A 22,088-nucleotide genomic window follows, 5' to 3' on the forward strand; every position below is an offset into this window, starting at 1 on the left:
TGATGTTCCTTTTGGTGTCTAGTTTGGAAGTAGTTCAAATGATCGGATCACGGATCAGTTATTTTCAAGTTATGCCCCCAAAACCTGATCATCATCAATCTTTACTAGTAAATGTGTGTGAGTGACAAGTGTTTCTGCCTCAGTGGTCCATGGGTTTGATATTTTTACTAGTGATTAGTGTGAATGAAAGATATACCTCATAACTCATCAGTCCAAGTGTTTGATGTCTTTGTTAGTAATTGTGTATGAATGACAACTTTCAATGCCTCATTGCTCCAAGGGTTTGATATTTTTACTAGTAAGTATGTCTTAATAACAACTGACAATCTCTCTGTCTCAGTGGTCCAAGGGTTTGATGTTTTTAATAATAATGAGTGTGAGTGATAGATATCGCTGTGTCTGTGGTCCCTGGCCTAGAATGTAGGTAAATGTGTTGATAAAACAGATAGCAATACTATCAATTAGTGAAACTAGGACAGCGACAGCTTTATAGATTAGTCTGTGGTTAAACAAGTGTAAAGAACTGTAGACATCAATACCAAATTACAATGCATATTTGTGTATATGGCCAAGCATTAATTCATCAGTTACTGAAAATATAACAAAGGTTATTGAACAGGATGGTTTATTTTCATTTCAGTGTTTGTCATAACCATATATTTTTTTTTAATTTGGTGGAATATTAAATTAGATATTATTCCCCAATATTTTTCTTGTTCAGTCAAGGAAAATATGAATGACCTAAGCAACCTTGTAGCTACTCACAGTGACAATACCCTTAGGTCACATGTAATTTCCAGCAGAATGGAGAAAAATATTTGGGAATAGTATAATTATACTCCCGCAAGCATAATTCATAAAAAATCGGGGAAAGTAGTAGAAATGTGGAACATTTTGACTGACATATCGAGCACAGCAGAACCAGTGATGTAGAACGACCAGGGTATATAGTCCATATTTTCTGTTCAAAGATAATATCTTGGCTTGTGCATGGTATAATAAAAATAGTTGATCTGTAGGATTAGAAAAAATATAACAAAGACAGCAAGCATGTATGTGAGGAATAGTTATCATTTATTGTTAAATTTTGGGAACTTAAATAGATAAAATGGTTCACGTTTCATTCTGACTTTAATTACCATTTCTAAGTCATTCAAAATGTTCCAAGTAAGATTATGAAATGAAAGTATCACCAACATGTAGTTTTTGTGAAATTTTTAATCAACCGACGACCGACCCATCAGTTTAAAGGTGTTACGATAAGAAACCTAGAATAAAGTATGTGCACCCATACACTAATTAGGACAGGGTATGGTATGTCTTTACTAGCCAGGATTAATGACTGCTGTGGTATAAATTTAAATTGGTTTTAATGAAATAGAGAGTTTGTGTCAAGGTCAAATTTCAGTCGTTATTAATGTACCTAATTAACTAAAGTGTAGGGTCAGAACAGATGAAGATATCATTATCATATTGCGGCTTGGTTTCTTTGAACTTATCAAATTATAAATTGTTAATATCATAATTGGCTTGCTTCCTTAGAAAATATCAAACGTTATGCTTTTCTCAGACACCGTTCAGACAGTACAGATGAAGAATTAGGGGTTTGATAAGACTCATGAGGGACTCTGTCATTGTATATATATATACTGGGAAGGTGATATTTGCATATATGCAAATATCACCTTCCAGGTACATAGCTACTGACAGAAGCCCAAGCTGATATGATATAATCTGATATATACTCCTTTGTCTATCTTTGAGTCTGTTCTTATCAATTTGCATGTAATCTGGTAGTCTTGCTGCTAGACGTTTGGGCTTTCTTTCGATGCTATAACTATAAGCGAACGAAGTTCGCATGTGAGGGCTTGCCCGAACAGTCTAGCGAACGTCATTTTCAGACCAGACATTCCATTGAGATTACGATAAGCGATGGGTTGGGCCATATATGCATATATATACTTTAATATATTCAATCTCTGCATGCAGGTGTTGACAAACACATTTATGTCATTACTATGTCTTATCAGTTTATGGTAATTGTGTTTGATGAGTGTGTAGACGTTGTCATTCACACATTTTAGTTAACGCATTGGTGGTTATTTTTACAAGCCCCTCCTGAAGATGAATATGCATGAAAATTTAGCTATTGTCCTCTGTGCGGCTTGTCGCTAATACGGTTCTCTGATTGGCAGTTATTTATATCCTGATGACATTCGCTAGACCTCGGATGTTCCATCCTCGATAGCGTTGTTCGGCTGTGTGTCATATTTTATCGGAAGAACATCCGAGGGCTAGCTGATAGACTAGTAATCTGGTTGATTTCATTCAAACCTAGCACAGAGGTCAGGACAGATGGGAGGTGTTTTCAGTCAAATTATCAAGGGGGGAGGGGGGGGGGGGCTTTAAAACGTAGCATAAAGTCATAACCACCACATAATTTGCATGCAATATGGAGGATGTTTTCATTTAAATTTAGCACAAATGTTAGATTTTACCACTACTAACTAAAGTTGGGACAGATGGGAGGTTTTTTCAATCAAACTATCAAATGGGAAGAGGTGCTTTAAAACGTAGCATAAAGCTGAGTCATAACCACCACATAATTTGCATGCAATATGGCGGCTGTTTAAAATTTAGCATAAATGTTAGATTTTACCACTACTAAGGTCAATCAAAGTGCCGAATGCGATGGGGGTCCATTCAAACTTTGTTCAAAGGTGAGACCTTGCCACATAGGGAGGGATGATATTGGCCCATTCAAACTTAGCACATTGTTGAGACATCACCATTTAAGACAGGGTCGTCTACTGTATTAACCCAAACTTCATTTCAAATATTTACTACAAATTTTTATGAAGTTGTCAAAAGATAAAAAAACATTCACATGTGTAAAATACCATATATATTGTAGTGGTATTATTAGAGGTGTTTTTGCAATGATTTTGTTGTTCATTTCTAAGCGGAAGATAAAGGTGATTACGTAGTATGCTTAAACCTACACTCGCTGTAACGGGGTATAATGTTTTCAGACACTCAACAATATATTCACTGAAAATTGTTAAAATACCAGTAATTAAACATTGTACATGTCAATAAGAGGTCTATTTCATCTATAAGTAATATAGTAATAAGTTGAAATTGTGATTCATTGGGGGGGGGGGGGGGTTGATTTTTGGGTCCGGATCTAAATACCTAAATATCTATTTTTATTAAGTATAGTGCACCATACTATGTGTACTGCTACACAAAAACGTTTACCGACAGGTGATTCAAGCGTGTGCAGGATTTACGATATTACGAGTAAGTCGTTGTATCCAACGAAAAAGTTTCAAAAGAACATTCCAGTTACAGCTTTAACAGAATATGTGTAACTTTTGTCAAATTAGTCCAAAAATACAGAATGATTTGTGAATATCAGTTGATAAAATATCCAAGCTTGTCATGATAGTAATAACTCTATTAGACTTTTCTACACGCACCTAAGGTTATGCTGTCCGCTTTACATTGTAGAACAAAAGGTAACTCTAGCAGTACGTGTTAGGTCAAAATTACTTATTAACTCGGTAAGACCTGGTTGTATCAAATCTGATAGCTATGTACTAAAGGCACAATCACCTCTTGGCGTGGGATTACCAGCCATTGATGAACTAATAATTGGAAAAAAAGTGTTTTTTGTGTGTTCTAAATTTGTCCTAAAGTTGTCTTAATCTGTGAAATTACCTCCTCAAAACAGATGACTTACTCAGTGACATTTCCATTGATTAATCCCAAGGTCACAGAGTTGTGTAGAACTTTTTTTTGGTCTATTAACAGTCGTGAAATTGTGTTGTAATTTCTATTGACCTTTAACCTTTATCTTGCAGATCGTTTTAACACGGAATCGTAGAACCGGTACAGTCGCGGTTGATGGTGGTGATGAAGTGCGTGACAGAGCGCCTGAGGGTGCATCAAGCATGGACATCAAAACATCCCTGTTTATTGGCGGAGTTTCAGAAAGTCTAGCTGTGCCAAGACTAGAACAAGTAAGTAAACTGACATTGCATTATTTCATGAAGTAAGCTGACAGGGTGTTTGTAAAAGCTGTGATAGAAGTTAATAGTGTTCAGTAAAGGGCATGGCAGCTCCACATAAAGAAGGTCAAACCCGACTATGATTGAAAGATTGAGAGTTCGAAGAACTGTTTCTCAGAAACATTGACAGCTGCAAGTATGCATTTGCGTCCAACGAGCGCACAAGCAATTTATTGTCTTGAATTTAGTTCACATCAAAATTTGACCATGAGTGCATAGTGCCGGTAAGCTGGTGTTCATTAATTAAGCAAACAGGACATGGAACATCAAGTGTGTGATTACAGATTGACAGAGTGAAGTGATTAGGAGAACACACACACATGTTTCTTTAAATGGCCTCATCTTTTATGTACAACCCTCGCATCTCAGCTGCTTGCGCACTAACAAGACATAAAAATGGCCATTACATCATGTGATCAGCCTAACTAATAAGCTACTTGGCCCAGTTTAATGAGATACGAATAATAGATTGCGCTTTTCTAAATTAATCAAGTTTAGCTTGTAAATTCTAATAACTGCTGTAGTGAAATGTCCCGACAAAGTCTGTTCCTTTGTTGAAGGTTAAATTCTTTAATATGACAAAATAGCCTGGCCTAAATTATTTAACAAGAAAGTCCAGACAGAATTATTCCTTTTCTGCCAACTACATGGAACTGGTCATCAATCTCCGGAACTGACGTCAAAACCAGTCAAGATCATAGACAGGGAACAAAACATGGATAAATGAAGACTATTGGAGGCCATGTACATCAAAGTCAACAATCTGTCACTTTATGCCAATGTAGGAAAATAAGACATTTTACCAAATTACAGTGATATCATCACAGAAGGTGGACAGTTAGATGTACATAACTGACAAGTACTTTCACACCTAAATTTACATATATTGAAGCTAACCTTTTCGCACCTCTGGTTACTCATCAACACCTCTCACAAATTTGGATCATTCTGTCAGACACGTCTGTTTCTCAATCTAAAGTTGAAGAAGAGAACTTGTGTATGAATCTTAGTGCTTCCATGATGAACATACATATAGTGTTATAACTACATGTATGGTCATCAACTGTTTGACCAAAATAGGATCACATATGATAATGTAATTTTGAACTGGAAGCATGAAAATGATCTTATACAACAGTGTAACACTGTTGGTGCTACAGCCAGAGTACTAAAAAGGTACTCTAAAACAGACTTGGTGCTACAGCCAGAGTACTAAAGACAGTACTGTAACAGACTTGGTGCTACAGCCAGAGTACTAAAGGCAGTACTGTAAAACAGACTTGGTGCTACATCCAGAGTACTAAAGGCAGTACTCTAAAACAGACTTGGTGCTACAGCCAGAGTACTAATGGCAGTACTGTGAAACAGACTTGGTGCTACAGCCAGAGTACTAAAGGCAGTACTGTAACAGACTTGGTGCTACAGCCAGAGTACTAAAAACAGTACTGTAACAGACTTGGTGCTACAAGTATAAGTCTGCCAGTACTGGTGCTACAAGAGTACAGTACTGTAACAGACCTGGTGCTACAGCCAGAATACTGCAGACAGTACTGTATTTGGACCTGATGCAATGGCCAGAATACTGAAGACAGTACTGTAACAGACCTGGTGCTACAGCCAGAATACTGAAAACAGTACAGTATTTGGGCCTGATGCAATGACTAGAATGCTGAAGACAGTACTGTAACAGACCTGGTGCTACAGCCAGAATACTGCAGACAGTACAGTATTTGGACCTGATGCAATGGCCAGAATACTGAAGACAGTACTGTAACAGACCTGGTGCTACAGCCAGAATATTGAAGACAGTACAGTATTTGGACCTGATGCAATGACTAGAATACTGAAGACAGTACAGTATTTAGACCTGATGCAATGGCTAGAATACTGAAGACAGTACTGTAACAGACCTGGTGTTACAGCCAGAATACTGAAGACAGTACAGTATTTGGACCTGATGCAATGGCCAGAATACTGAAGACAGTACCGTAACAGACCTGGTGCTACAGCCTGAATACTGCAGACAGTACAGTATTTGGACCTGATGCAATGACGAGAATACTGAAGACAGTACTGTAACAGACCTGGTGCTACAGCCAGAATACTGCAGACAGTACAGTATTTGGACCTGATGCAATGGCCAGAATACTGAAGACTAGTACATGTATTACGTTGATTGCTAACAATTGTATCATGTGTTTATAGTTATTCTATCATAACCTATGTGTGTCTTCACACATGCAAAAAAAACTTTCACTTTTTTTTTGTCAAGAATGATTATATTTCAACAACAATCTTAAATAATAAAAAATAAAAAGATGCTTTTTATGATTTGGTATAAAATGACATTGATTTGTGAAGAAAAGTTACAAAAAACAGAAATTTTGATCAAATAATTTTTTCTAGTGTGAGATTGTGGATCGACGATTTTGATTGATTACAATTGGATTGTGTTGAGATTACCATGACAACACTTTTTTGATTACATCACACTTGAATACATGTTACACAACTATGTAGCAGGTCGTATTGAGTCTTGAGTTGACTTCGTCAACGTAGCCCTGGATGTTGTACTCATTTCATGTGAATGATTCCAGAGACCGTCATGTGTAAATCTGCGTTTTTCCCGACTGGTTGTCAACTGCTATTGCCTGGAGCATACTGTCATGGCTGACTTTACCTACACATATGCACTCTTACACATGAATAGCTTTCGGTTACTTGCAAGTCCTTTGTTGTGACCTTTTCCCTGATCACATCCCAGTAATGCTTGTGGGCAATGTGAGCGTTACAGATACACGTAGTTAGTTTTAATAAAGTTTACAGTCTGCCAAGTACAGAATGTTTCATATAGCTTTTAGCTGCATTTGTACAGTATATATATTTCAAAGTCTGTGGGCAGCAAACATCTACTTTTGAACTAACAACATTATAAGACTAGGGCTTTTTGTAGCCATGGTAACTGAGAAGGAAATGTTAAAGCCCCGGGATTCAATCCCATGTTCTCGCATTATAGTATTAGCTTATATATGGAACCATAAGGATTACATAGGATTAACTTTCCAACAACTCTGCCAGAAAACTGTGTTTTAATCCTGAATTTTAATGCTAATCTGGTCTTGGTCTAATTTCACATACAATGGTATGATCAACCTTTTCTTTTTGATGGGAACCCCAGTGATATTGGGGGGGGTGGGGGGGGGTGGCTGTTTCTGATATATTTACCAGTAGTTTTTTTGGGGAAACCCTTTAATAGAGAGGGGAAAGCAGTTTCCTAATGTATTCACCCATAAGTATTGGCGGGAACACCCATTACTAAAGAGGGGAAAACATTCACTCATAAGTGTTGGAAGGGGAACACCCAGTACTAGAGAGGGGAAAGCAGTTTCCTAATGTATTCACCCATTATATGTTGAGGGGAACACCCAGTGCTAGAGAGGGGAAAGCAGTTTCCTAATGTATTCACCCATTATATGTTGAGGGGAACACCCAGTGCTAGAGAGGGGAAAGCAGTTTCCTAATGTATTCACCCATTATATGTTGAGGGGAACACTCAGTACTAGAGAGGGGAAAGCAGTTTCCTAATGTATTCACCCATTATATGTTGAGGGGAACACCCAGTACTAGAGAGGGGAAAGCAGTTTCCTAATGTATTCACCCATTATATGTTGAGGGGAACACCCAGTACTAGAGAGGGGAAAGCAGTTTCCTAATGTATTCACCCATTATATGTTGAGGGGAACACCCAGTACTAGAGAGGGGAAAGCAGTTTCCTAATGTATTCACCCATTATATGTTGAGGGGAACACCCAGTACTAGAGAGGGGAAAGCAGTTTCCTAATGTATTCACCCATTATATGTTGAGGGGAACACCCAGTACTAGAGAGGGGAAAGCAGTTTCCTAATGTATTCACCCATTATATGTTGAGGGAAATACCCAGTACTAGAGAGGGGAAAGCAGTTTCCTAATGTATTCACCCATTATATGTTGAGGGAAATACCCAGTACTAGAGAGGGGAAAGCAGTTTCCTAATGTATTCACCCATTATATGTTGAGGGGAACACCCAGTACTAGAGAGGGGAAAGCAGTTTCCTAATGTATTCACCCATTATATGTTGAGGGGAACACCCAGTACTAGAGAGGGGAAAGCAGTTTCCTAATGTATTCACCCATTATATATTGAGGGAAACACCCAGTACTAGAGAGGGGAAAGCAGTTTCCTAATGTATTCACCCATTATATGTTGAGGGGAACACCCAGTACTAGAGAGGGGAAAGCAGTTTCCTAATGTATTCACCCATTATATGTTGAGGGGAACACCCAGTACTAGAGAGGGGAAAGCAGTTTCCTAATGTATTCACCCAGTATATGTTGAGGGGAACACCCAGTACTAGAGAGGGGAAAGCAGTTTCCTAATGTATTCACCCAGTATATGTTGAGGGGAACACCCAGTACTAGAGAGGGGAAAGCAGTTTCCTAATGTATTCACCCATTATATGTTGAGGGGAACACTCAGTACTAGAGAGGGGAAAGCAGTTTCCTAATGTATTCACCCATTATATGTTGAGGGGAACACCCAGTACTAAAGAGGAGTGGAGAAACCAATTTCTTGATACATATTTGTCAAAGAAAAGAGCACTCTAAAAAGCAAAGAAAGAAAGTTGTGCAAAGACAAATGCTTCTAAATGCCAATTGCATGCTAACAGTGTTAGCTAGCTACCAGGGATCTCCATATAAAATATTTCTGTGATTAACCTACAGTCTAATTTCTGTTCTAAAACGTACCTCACTCAAATACTATTACATAAAATCCACTTATCATAAAATGTTTTCCTAATTCTGTATCTTTCCTGATATAACTAACTCAGTGCAAATAAATGATATTATTCCCAATTTGATGTCTTCACTAATTCTTGACTTAACCCAAGAAAATGCGAGGTCAACGACATTATAAAATAAGCGCGAAGTATAAACCATTGACCGTACACACACCCTCTATTGGCATTTGAACTGTAAAGACTCGCATAACTTTCTAATTTGGTTCGTTGCATGACTGCATGCCCTGTGGCTATTTCCTGTTCTATACTTTAGTTCTGTTCTTTTTTTAAGTGTTTTGTTCAACTTCATTGCTTTGCGATGTCTTTCTAGGTATTTGAACTCCTATCACACTAGATCTAGTTCACCACTTTGTAAAAATTAAAAAAAAAAAAACTTTTTTTTTTCAAAATTTTATTCAGTACTACTAATATTTGGTAATTCCAAAGATAGATAACACTGTCTTGAATATTTCCATCTTAAATTTGTAGATAATTGTTTGAATTTGAAAGTATTTTAGTCGTAATATTAATTCACATGTTTTAAAAATGTCAAAGCTGATACTGAACTTTGCAAAAAAAAATATTCATGAAATTTTATCAAATTCCTATTAATGTGAACATTCAGGTTGGCAGCCATTTTGAAAGAATTACAAATCATTGTTTCTATGTATCAAATAATTTTACAATTCAAATTTTTGTACACTGACCCATATTTTTTTCTCAATTTGGAAAAGGTCAGTAGAAAAAAGTCTAAATTCTTGCAGCAAGTAGTGAAATGAAAATCTTACTTCATTTATTTTCTCGAGGCATATTTTGTTTAAGGTGATCAGTATAGCTTATAAGATTTATGTCGTTCTGTCTGTCTGTCAACAAGTGATTGTATTACCTGTGTTTCTAGGATCTGTCTCCTGCTGTCTCCTACAATGTCATAATTTCTTACTTTTCTATCACATCGCATCAAATTCTCAAATTTGTGATTGTAACATCATTTCGTTAAACCTTTCCCACTAGTGATCTCTTCTATGAGTCGCGTCTATCTGTCTCCTGTATTTTTCATGTTGTTACTGAAATGTTATCAAAGTGATCATGCAATCAGTTGGAAGTATTATACATTGCGTCTCAGAAGCTCATCTAGTCAATGATGTAGGGTTACCAAACAACTCACTTAAGGCAGTCATACAATTTTAAATCAAATCAAATCAAATTTGAATGTCTTTGATCATAATAGTCTTCTTTAATCCTAAATCCACAGCCCCCTCTAGCCCCCTCCCCCTCCCCCCTCCCCCAACACTGCCTCTACATATAGCATGAAGTATACTTAAGATGCCAATGTCTTGGAAGATGGCGTAGATTAGCAGTATGTTATTTTCCTTTTTCCAATCAACCAATGTGTATATATTTAGGGGCTACCATTTATTTAGGGGCTACCATGTATATAGCAAAATATATTGACGGTTACCATTATAAAGAGACTGCCATATATTTAGGGCTACCATTTTTTTTTAGAGACTGCCATATGTTTAGGGGCTACCATTTTTTTAGAGACTGCCATATGTTTAGGGGCTACCATTTATTTAGAGACTGCCATATGTTTAGGGGCTACCATTTTTTTAGAGACTGCCATATGTATTTTTTTAGAGTGCCATATGTTTAGGGGCTACCATTTTTTTAGAGACTGCCATATGTATTTTTTTAGAGTGCCATATGTTTAGGGGCTACCATTTTTTTAGAGACTGCCATATGTATTTTTTTTAGAGTGCCATATGTTTAGGGGCTACCATTTTTTTAGAGACTGCCATACGCTATGGGGCTACCATTTATTTAGGGACTACCATATATTTAGTGGCTACTATTTTTTTTAGGAACTACCATGTATTTAAGGGCTGCCATAGATTTAGGGCTACTGAATATTTAAGGGTGCCAGCAAGTCAATCAAATCTACTCACAGAAGAGAGTGGCACCCTCACGTAGGATAAACTTCAGAATTACAAGACAATATAGTGACTTGAATTGTTATAGCCATAGGTACAATGAAATGCAGTTTTTGAATACATAATTTGCATAATTTGCATAATGTGCTGCATCAGATACCCAACTGTAACAGTGTAAGTGATCTTTCCATTAACCAAACAATCCTTAGGAATAAACCATAGATATTCTGTTTCAAAACCTGTACGCATCAGAATTCCAGAACCTTTCTTACTGTGGCATGCATATTAATGAGTAATTTGCATAATTAATTACTTCCGTCTCCTAAATTTTATGGCCATCTCGTGTAGATGCATATCACAACGTACCAAGGGAGATATTTAAAATAATTGAATCAAACTTGTATCAGTATTGATGATTCTGTACAGCGTATTTGAAAATGTGACTAGCGTAGAGATGAATTAATTAGTTTATTCATAAGATAATAATATGTGACGTTGTGAAGGTTGAATGTTGAGTTGTATAACATAGTAAACAGTACTTGCATACGTGTGTGTGGAAGAGTGGCAATGCGTAGGAATTAAGAATTTTTAGAAATCCTCACGTTTTGCTTCATTAATATGCAAATATGTCCTACCCAACAATAGTGCACTAACCCCACCAAACTCCTTGAAGGCTCAGATGTGTTTTTTTTTTTCAAAGCAATCGTCACTATCAGGAATGATACTGCATCCCAATTTGTACTTATTTTCACCCACGTTGCATTGAAAATAGATCATTTTGAAATAGAACGTAGCACTTTAAAAAATTTCTATTCTGTTTCACAACTATCTAGGAGGGTCTAATATCCAGTATAATAAATGCAATTACATGGAATCGCTGATTTTTGCAAAATGAACAAAAAAGTTACTTCCAGATCTACTGTTTCCATAGCAGGTTGATATTTTGGGGCAGGATGGTTTTCAGCAGGTGATACACACACACACACACACACACACACACACACACACACACACACACACACACACACACACACACACATACACACACACACACGCACACACACACACAAACACATGCGCATGCACACACACACACACACATACACACACACATGCGCATGCACACACACACACACCCACACACACACACACACACACACACACACACACACACACACACACAAACTGTCATATTGGTAATATTTGTAGCCAGTTTTTTTACAAATTAATAGGGCTACCACAATTATATGCATGTGGAAAGGGGGAGGGGGGGGGGGTTAGAAGAGAAATGATATTCCAAAAAAGAAACTTTTGAATCGTTATTTTGTACTATCTTTTCATGAATCTGACACCAAATATTTTTGTCTCTCTCTCTCTGTAGGTAGTTAACAGTCTTGATAGTTGCATACGAAAGTTTCAAATAAGTGGAACTACCATAGATTTAGCTGCACCTTTAGCCAGTGTGGATGTAACACCATGTTATAGGCAGGTAGAGAATGGAGCATACTTTGAAGGCAATGGATATGCTGTGTTAGGTAAGACACTTAGTTTTCATCTGACTTGACTAAGTTACAACCACCACCACCACCACCACTACCACCACCACCACTAGGATCAGTGTTGTTTATGTTATGATATCATAAATATTGCTACTCAGAGAGTAAAGGGAAATCACTGGTCTCCAGCCCATGTAGTCTGTAAGGTCCGCCATGACGGGGTGTCCTCACACATCGGTCAACCCTTTGTATTGTTAGAAGCAGACTGATTAGGTTGGCGCAACACTACAACTCTTACAGGCAACAAATCCCATGTAACGTCAGCCCATTGAAGCACATGCTTTGCTATGCAGACAATATGGTGGCAAAAATGTCTGATTATTTTCACTGATATTCTGACTCAGTAAGCAGAAATATTTTTACTTTTAATATGTGAGAAGAAACCAAAAACCTTCATTCTCATACTCTGCTAGTATTTCTATCATTTATATATGTGTGTGGTTTTAGGAGTTGAGTTGGTGTAATGTTTGTTCATTACTACAAATTATGCTATTTTTAGATACCAAGGATAATATGCTAATTTATGCTAATTTAGGAAAATATCATGACTGGGAGTTTGATATTATGGAAAGAGGAAATCAGTCCAAAAATAGAAGTAAATCATTTTAGAGAGAATGATAATCAAATTTTACAATTCTACAAATGTGTAAGTTATAGGCACTGATAAACTTGGATTTTTATATACTTTCTTCCAGATGAAACATTCCGTGTTGGTCCAGATATGGTCATTTCTTTGGAGTTCCGCACTACTCAAAACAATGGTGTCATTTTGAGCGTAGCAAATGAACGCAACGACTGTTTTGGGCTGGAACTCGTCAATGGACAGGTGAGACATAGTATACTGCCCTCTAGTGTTCAAAATGCATAAGCCCTTCTAGTCAACTGATGGGGTGGCCTCAGTAATTTGATCTGGCAATAATTTGTGAAAGGAGAGAGGAGCTGTTAGTGCTAAGTGACCAAATGAATTAAATGGATGTCATCTGTGTGTGCTATTTCGAGAAAGTGATATGCAGTGACAAAAACTAAATGAGTTAAATTAGGAAAACTAAGTATGAGTTGCCGCATGAAGAGACAATTATAAAAGTACGTTCAACTTAATTGCGACTGTCAGAATAGTGTCATTGTCTTTGTAGCACAGTCAGTAAACAAAGTAATATGTATACTGCCCCCTAGAGTTCAGATTCAGCATAATCTTTATGACAGTCAGCAGTATATAGTTAGCATTTTTATTCGTGGTCTTTCTATTATGTGGTAATGACAGGCCTAATATGTATGTATACTGCCACCTATAGTTCAAATTCAGCAAAGTCGTTGTGACTTCCAACAGCATACAGTTACGACTGAGACTTTCATATCTATGTTATTTGTATTCTTTTAACTTGGTGCTAATGATGGGGGTTAATAATGTCTGCTGCCCCCTATAGTTCAAATTGAGCACAATCTCTGTGATTTGTAGTATAGCTTTTTGTTGTGTACTTTTCAGCTTATATTTCATGCTTGCAATTGAGCTAGCATGTGTGCTGCCCTCTGTAGTTCAAATTCAGCAAAGCTTTAGTGACATCCAACAGTTTAGTTTAGGGCTAAAAATTGAAACTTTTTTTTTGTTGTTGAACACTTTATAGCTTGTTCTGCATGCTTGCAGTAGGTCTGGTATGTTGACTGCCCTCTGTAGTTCAAATTGAGCAAAGCTGTAGTAACAAAAGCTGGTGTAGTTCAGAGCTAACAATATATAATTTCTATTGTTATATTCTTTATAGCTGGCATTGCGTGCTAACAATGGAGCTGGTATGTTTGAGGCCGTCTTCACATCAGAGTCAGAATACACCCTATGTGATAACCGATGGCATACAGTAAAAGCATACAAAATAAAGAATGCATTAGAGTTGATAGTTGATGATGAGTACACTGGTGGTGGTACACAAGAAATAAGCAGTTCAGCAGACACTAATAATCCATTGTATTTGGGAGGATATCCAGGTAAGTTTGTGTGGGTTTTTTTTGTTTTGTTTTTTATCCAGGTAAGTTTCATACATGCAGACCAATTTTACAGTTACTCAAAACAATCTCTTTTTTTCATTTTCAAATTAAAAAATTTGTTGGTGATTTTGTGCTGTTATTGTGTTATATCACGTAAAGGTCAAGAAAATTAATTAAATAGAACTATGCGAGAGTTTTGAACTTTGACCTCATTTAACCTTTAACCCAAAGAGGTCAAACCCTGGCGTTACCTGTGACCATTTCATATCTTTATGCAGACACAGAAAAGCTCTAAATTTTCCCAGAAAACCAAGTACAGCCAATAGAAATTTTCAATACAAAAATTAGCAGAATAGATAGTGAAATATGACAAATTCAGAATTCTTGTATTTCATTTTTCTCGCAGCTAAATTCCGTCTTTCTGATTTGAAGTATTTGTGTAGTTAAAGAGGAATGCTACTTCCGGAAATTAAATCATTTCCATAAACTATGGTTTTTTAGAGTCATTTCATCATTTTATATCATCTACAATTACTTGCAATTACTGGAAAAAAATCAAGTTGATCTTGTTTTACACTGTTGGGTATAGACACTCAGTGCTCATGAATATTCATTGTTCAACCATTGAACACATTATTTCTGCTGACTCCCATGATGCATTGGCACCATCGCAAAGATACCCTATAAAAAGTACAAGATCAACTTGATGTTTCTCTGTAATTGCAAATAATTGTAGGTGATACGAAATCATGAAATGTTTCTCCAGAACCCGTAGTTTATGAAAATGTCCTGGAGCGGGTGTTCCCCATTAAAGTAAACTTTATTGATAACGTTTATGCTTTATACAAAAGACAATGTATAGCATTATTTCAGTAATTGCAACAAAATTTTTCTGCCAGTAGTATTAATAATTATTTGCATTGAATGGTTCTAATATGTAAATATTTGTATTTATTTATTTATTTATTTATTTATTTATTTATTTATTTATTTGTTTGTTTTTTATAGATACTGCATTGGCACAGAAAGCGCTGACCATTGCTGATAAGTTTGTTGGTTGTATTCGTAACATTGAGATACAGGATACCGTACAAGACTTGAGTCAAGCACCAGAGTTGGTCAATGTTCGTCCTAACTCCTGTCCATTCGTCTAGACTTCAATACCACATGTTGACAGTATTGTACCAGTGACACTGAATGTTTTATACACTTTCCAAATGTCATAAACAGTCTCTGAATGTCATGCACAGTCACTGAATGTCATGTACATTCACTGAATATCACATCTAGGTATTGAATGACATACAGTAATGTAGATAATATCAAACTCAAGACTTTGGCAAACAAAATACTGTTTTAAACATTTTTACTTTGAAAGCGAGTATCTCAGATTTTAATTAGAATGATGTAAACAGGTCTGTACATGTCGTCTGTCAAAAATTCTTTTAAAAGCCTCTGAACATTTAAATTGGCATATTGAAGTATTTGTGTTGTCCATATACATTTTTAAGGCTATCATTGATATGAACTTTTTAGCTGTTAGAACTAAAAAACGTTTTTTAGATTTCTTTCGTGACTGTATGCCACTGTTTTATCCACATCACTGTAACATGTCATGTGTACATTGTGTTATTTGATGTACATAAGTATGTTGCATACATGGTATGTATGTCATATTATGACGTGTATGTCTTGTGCATGTAGTATATTTCTATTGTATATCATGTGCACCTTATGTATGCTGTGTGTGTATCATGTGTACATGGTATGTATGCATCATGTGTATATGGTATGTATGTCATGTGTGCATCATGTGTACATGGTATGTATGCCATGTGTGTATCATGTGTACATGGTATGTATGCCATGTGTGCATCATGTGTACTCGGTATGTATGCTATGTGTGCATCATGTGCATATGATGTGTGTGCATGGTATGTTCATTGTGCATGTGTGTATCATTTGTACAAGGTATATATACTACTAGTATCTGTGCATCATGTACCCATATGTGATGTGTATGTCATGTTTATTGAGTGATTCCTACCTCAACTCCATCAATAAATCCTTTATGTGTGATGACTGGACATTACTGTCAATAAATTGGACTCTGACAATGATTTTAGACATTTTAGAAGTAGAGTTTTTAGCCGTAGGTTTTTAGTTGATTAAATAATTTATGTTTTATGCTAATTTGTTGAAAGACTTTCTGTGTTCATATGATCAAGATCAAAGTAAGGCAAGTGTAAGGCCAATCAGTACAAGGGAATTTTTTGTCAAAACTTGCATATATGGCACATAGTCTCCACTGTTATCAGTCAGTAGAACAATGAATTACCATGGTAACATTTTATCTGCCATGCTTTGTATGGTTTCTCACCAAAATTATGTAGGTAAATTAGTTAACATTGTTAAATGCTAAGTCATTCTCTAATCCATTATAACAGTGTTGACCCTTTGTTACAACCATATATGGTCATGGCCCATTCTACTACTACTACTGTATTGACCATATATGGACATACTAAGTCCTAAATGGCTACCACCATGTTACCATATATGGGCATGCCATATTTTCATTCTGTTGAGATTGTAAGTGCCACATATGGTTAAGTTTTTGTCATTATTAGCTAGAAAAGCGAACAAGATGGTCAAAACAAATTGACATAAAATATTTCTGAGACGTAGATTTTGTAGTTTCACACACAGATTTGGTATTTGGTATCCCCTTCACACATATTTATTTCACGCAGCTTAAACTCTGTCAGATTCAGAGAAGGGAAGTGACTTTTATTGTAACAATTACTGCAGTTTGTTGTCACTCTTAATCGGATAAAAACAAGGCAGAGATAAAACATTTACTGTTAATGTTATTAGTATTCACCAGGACAACTACATGCCATAAACTTGGCATTTTTAATTAATTAAAAAAATTAAAAGAGTTTTATAACGATTTGAATTACATTTGTAACTTTTCTTTCTTTTATACAATTTATACATGTTATCATTTTGCCAGTTTCATACCTAGTGTTATCGCAATGTTAAAGTGGTCATATGGATGAGGATTGGGTATTTATTTTGGATTTTTAATTTATAAAACAATTTTATCATGGCTTCCTACTTGGAAAATTAATGTGAAACAGCATATGTCAAGTCTTTGTTTGTAACTCAATAAATTGTAAAACATTAATAAATGTGTAAAATCTTTATTGTATGTACAATAACAAACTTTTTACACAAATTTTAGCTCTTTGCCATGTATTGAGTTTCAAACACAGACTTGGTCTATGTTGTTTCACATTGATTTTTCAAGTAGGAAGTCCATGATAAAAATGTTTTATAAATTACAAATCCAAAATAAATACCCAATCCTTATCCATATGGCCACTTTAAGTTAACTACAAAGTTTTTAAAAGTCTAAAGCATTCTCCAAATCCTGTACCTGTGATTGAATTAGAAATGTTAAAGAGAGTTTTATCAGAACAACAGTCAAGTTGAAGTCACATGACAACCATGTGATTATCACATGATCAGTCATTTTGAAGTCACATGGTTATCACATGATCAGTCAAGTTGAAGCCACATGATTAGTGTATCTTATTTGTCATAGGTAGACTTCTTACAATCCTACTTAAAAAGTTGGTTTTAAAAGTAGTGCCTTGAAAATTAAGAAAACACAGTATGAATCAGAACAGCTGAGAAACAGGGTGGTCTTGAATTTATTTTGTAATAATGTAAACTTTTAATGTGTCAAACTTTTATTTTCTGTTTTGTCGTACGTCAAAGTTGTGATGTTGTTTTTACTGTGAAATGTTTTATTTTTTAAGCGTGTTGATTTTTACTTGTCAGCTGTGAGGTATTGTCATTCATTTAAATGATACAAAGAAAGTCAAGGTTTATGTGTTTTCACCAGGATTTGATTTCGGTCTTAAAAAAAGTAATTCTATTAAAATCAGTCGTAGTTGTTCCTACAATTGTTGATCACTAAAAGCAAACATTGAATAATAATAAGGTACACATTGTTGACCTAATTATGTGATCAAAGTTGAATGGTAATGTTTTATCTTTGTGTTCTACAGAAGGGTCTGTGTTTGAAAGTAGTGAATAAAATTAGTTTGCATCAAAACTTTGTGTGTGATGTGTGTTATTGAATGTATGTGTGTGTATAGGTGGATGTATGTTACAATTCTACAGTAGTTTGATCTTGACTGACTTTGTTTTAGCATAACTGAACTCTGAGGTAGTTCAGTTATGCTTTAGGCATCACAAAGTCTGCCTGTGTGTGTGTGTGTGTGTGTGTGTGTGTAAAATTACCTTAAGTCAAATATTGCCAAACGATTGACTTGGTATTTGGTGGGAACATTAGTTAGGATGTGTAGATGGAAAATTGTTAAAATGAACATGATAGCATAATTGATGTGCATTTTGAAAAAAAAAGTGAATATATTTTTTAAAGTAGCTTGCATTCTGAGTGGGTTGTATAGTGTTATTGTTTTATTGATGAAAGATGAAAGATGAAAATCATTTATTAAATCTTTTTATGGGGTAATTCATAAGTACTTGTTGAATCCTTGAGGTTTCCGTGGTAACTTTAGCTTTATAATTTAGGTTCAGTAATCATTCTGTCAATGGATGATTAAGTAAAAAAAACCCAGAAGATTATATTGATGTTCGGTTGGGGGTTGCGTTTAGTCAAATGACTAGACTAGCGCCCTCTATCTTGCTGTTCAATTTCTTTTGTTTTTAGTACGACTTGCTTCGCTTTCAGAATTGCTGTTATGTTGCAAGGACATGAGAGACAACAATTCTGGTATATGTCAACAGTGAAAGGACATTGATACAGACAATAAACTACATAGAGAAAAGTCATTCCCAAAGATATCAAAAGTACCGTTATGGTACATGCATGATACGCGATACATTGTGAACACCTCTAGGATGGCCAGGTATTCTAAAGTGACTACTATCCTCAGAGAGCAGCGAAAATGTTAGTTATTATTAGATTTTTTTTTCATTTTTTGGTGGGGGTGATAACACTTCCTTTCAGTTGTTTTTCATTCCCTAACCTTTCTTTTCTTCCTATCATGGAGGTAGAATCACATGTTCGATCCGATTGAACATTCTCTCTTTTAAGCTTTAATGACTGAATAACGACACCACACCCTTTCTTCTATTCAATTTCCTTTATATAATTAACACTTCACACCTTAAAATTACAAAGTATGAATTTCACTCATACTTTACGACTTTAGTGCAGATTTTTATGGCGAAATTAATACAATGTTCATACAAGGAAGATGATACAAGGACATATACGTAGTCAACAACGTTTACTCCGGTATTACATGGAGGAAGACATATTATGTAAAAGTCCCGCGCGATTTGCACCTGTTCCTGAGCTTCCATTCCACGTATGTAAATTAAAAGAATTTCAAAGTGATAATGGAGAACGACCAAAGGTGTTTATAACTGTAACTTTTCATACTCGCAATCATCTCCATAATAAAACAAGAGTTGACACTTTTTGATCGCACTTTCACACCTAAGCAAGAACAGCGACCTCACAGTCAATTGTACAAAGGACATTTTTGTTTCACACCTATGCAAGTCCCAAGTATCCCTGCCCAAGACAAATCGCAGTACGTGTCAGAAATATATGTGATGGTGAATTTGTGCAATCTTATGGTATACACTGATATTATCAAATTGTTTTATTAACCAAAACACGAAGGAGAAAAAATGGCGGTTAACTGTCTGAAGAAAAATTTAAATAAAGTAGGTACATGAGTACATGACCCGTTTTATGAATAACAAACCACCAATCAGCTGTGTGGCTTTGCATTACCATAGATATGGACATACATATACAGATACACACACCTGTTAATACGTAATAAGGTAATTTGTGTATAACTACGCAGGTACGAAAAAAAGACAAACGCTGGTCAATGCAAACCTGACTCACATGTGGTATCGTCTTGGAAAAAGCTCACCCTGAAGAAAAACGGCCAGTCGAATTAAAAACATTGCCGAGCAATTTGAAGAAAATGCCAATCCCAAAGGTGAGTGTCGTTTCAATTTTCAAGTTTCGTTCTACCAACTGTATCGGCCAGGTCTGAAATAAAATGGGACTCACCAGCGTTTTACCGAAGTCGATACTGATAATGAGATGAACCAGGGGCAATAACACTGGCCAACCTTTACATTCAGTGCACTAACTTTCTAAAAACTCGTTGGAAAAGTTCCTTCCTTTGCTATCAATGAACTGAGTTACTCTAAATTACTTACTAGAATCAGATGACAGAAAAGACCTTACCTTGTGTTAATACTAAACGAGGACTCTGCTGTGCCTCTAAGTTCTTCTTCATTGTCCTCAACAGACAGTCATATATTTGCTAATTGCCCGTTCTATGCATGTTGTCTGATTAGTAGCCATATTAACATTTGAATTTAGAACGGGGTTCTGTGTACAAAACATTTTCTCAGCGGTTAGCTCGTTTTTTTTTTAAATTACAAATTGGTCTTTTCGGGTTCCCTTTAAAGTTGCTGAAATGCATCATTACTTTGTACGACTTTTTGATCCCTTTTTTGCCTTCTCTACATACATGTTTTGCACATGCGTTATATAACACTTGGAGGATAAATTACGATCTAGCGTTGACAAACAATATTTCTCTCAAGTCGAGTGGACCCACCCGTACCCAGTACCCCATTCACAGTTACTGTACTGTTTCTTTCTACAACAAATAAAATCATTAATTTACAAATGCATTTGTACACCTTGCATCACTTTTAAAAGTGTTATTATAGTTATGTATCCAGTAAATGTTAATCTATAGTATGTGCTTTGCAAATTTAAAATTGCGGACAGGGAGTACTAGTTGAAAACAATCACTGTATACAAAGCAATCTCTGTCGCGATATAAGGGCTATATAGACTATACATCTCGCGGTGAGTGAACTTGCGCGATCACAATAACAAGTGTTATTTTACCCCTTTCACAATATCTAACACGCCAATATTATCGATATTTTATTGTATTCTGATAGAAACAAACAAGTGCCTGTGCGTATATCATGTTGTGTATGGTCTATAGTTCAGCCAGAATATAGTCATCAGTCTTAGGAAAAAAATGACGATCGGCAATGAAAATCGGCAACTTGGAAACTCTTGTCACATACATTCCAAACGTAGAAATGAAATTAACTAAAGGAAAACCAATAGGGTATCGATTTAATGGCTTCTATTGTCTTAAACCAAGCACTTTAACAAAACCAATATACAAGTTTGAACACAAAGGAAGAGATTCCAATTAGATACAATGTATTTGTATAGCCCGTTAGCTGTAAAATCAAGTTCAAATTGACGATGCGATCGCGAAACTTAAGACAAAAGAAACTATTATATGCTATATCCCAGACGAATTGGCGGCTGACGTCAGGTGTCGGGTTGACATCATACAAACTTATTACAATTTCAAAGGAATAGAATTTGTATACATTGCTAGTCGGCAACACCTGTCTTAAGAATATTTTAATAGTAAAGTATTTTAGACACATTTCTTAAGAATAACATTAATAGTAATAAGCGTCGGTACGCGGAGATGATAATCTGAATATCATATCATTATATGCAAATATTAAGAATCAATCCAATCAACTGTCTCAAATGACTGGTGACGTGAAACTTGACATTTAAATAAGAATTGTAGTTTAATTTTAATATGCTTTAC

The 22,088-nt window shown here is 35.8% G+C and overlaps 1 protein-coding gene across 1 annotated transcript in view; it reads left to right on the forward strand.

Moving 5' to 3' along the window:
* LOC144445249 (laminin subunit alpha-2-like) overlaps window positions 1-17,465 on the forward strand; it is a 132,392-nt gene extending 114,927 nt beyond the window's left edge. Inside the window, exons 38-42 of the mRNA XM_078134791.1 lie at window positions 3,867-4,025; window positions 12,204-12,357; window positions 13,074-13,204; window positions 14,136-14,355; window positions 15,364-17,465. Of these exons, the coding sequence (XP_077990917.1) occupies window positions 3,867-4,025; window positions 12,204-12,357; window positions 13,074-13,204; window positions 14,136-14,355; window positions 15,364-15,509 (810 nt within the window). The 3' untranslated portion in view covers window positions 15,510-17,465. The remainder of the gene's footprint in view (window positions 1-3,866; window positions 4,026-12,203; window positions 12,358-13,073; window positions 13,205-14,135; window positions 14,356-15,363) is intronic.
* Window positions 17,466-22,088: the final 4,623 nt, after the last annotated feature.

The sequence above is a fragment of the Glandiceps talaboti genome, chromosome 14 (genome assembly GCF_964340395.1).
Source record: "Glandiceps talaboti chromosome 14, keGlaTala1.1, whole genome shotgun sequence".
NCBI classification, from domain to species: domain Eukaryota; kingdom Metazoa; phylum Hemichordata; class Enteropneusta; family Spengelidae; genus Glandiceps; species Glandiceps talaboti.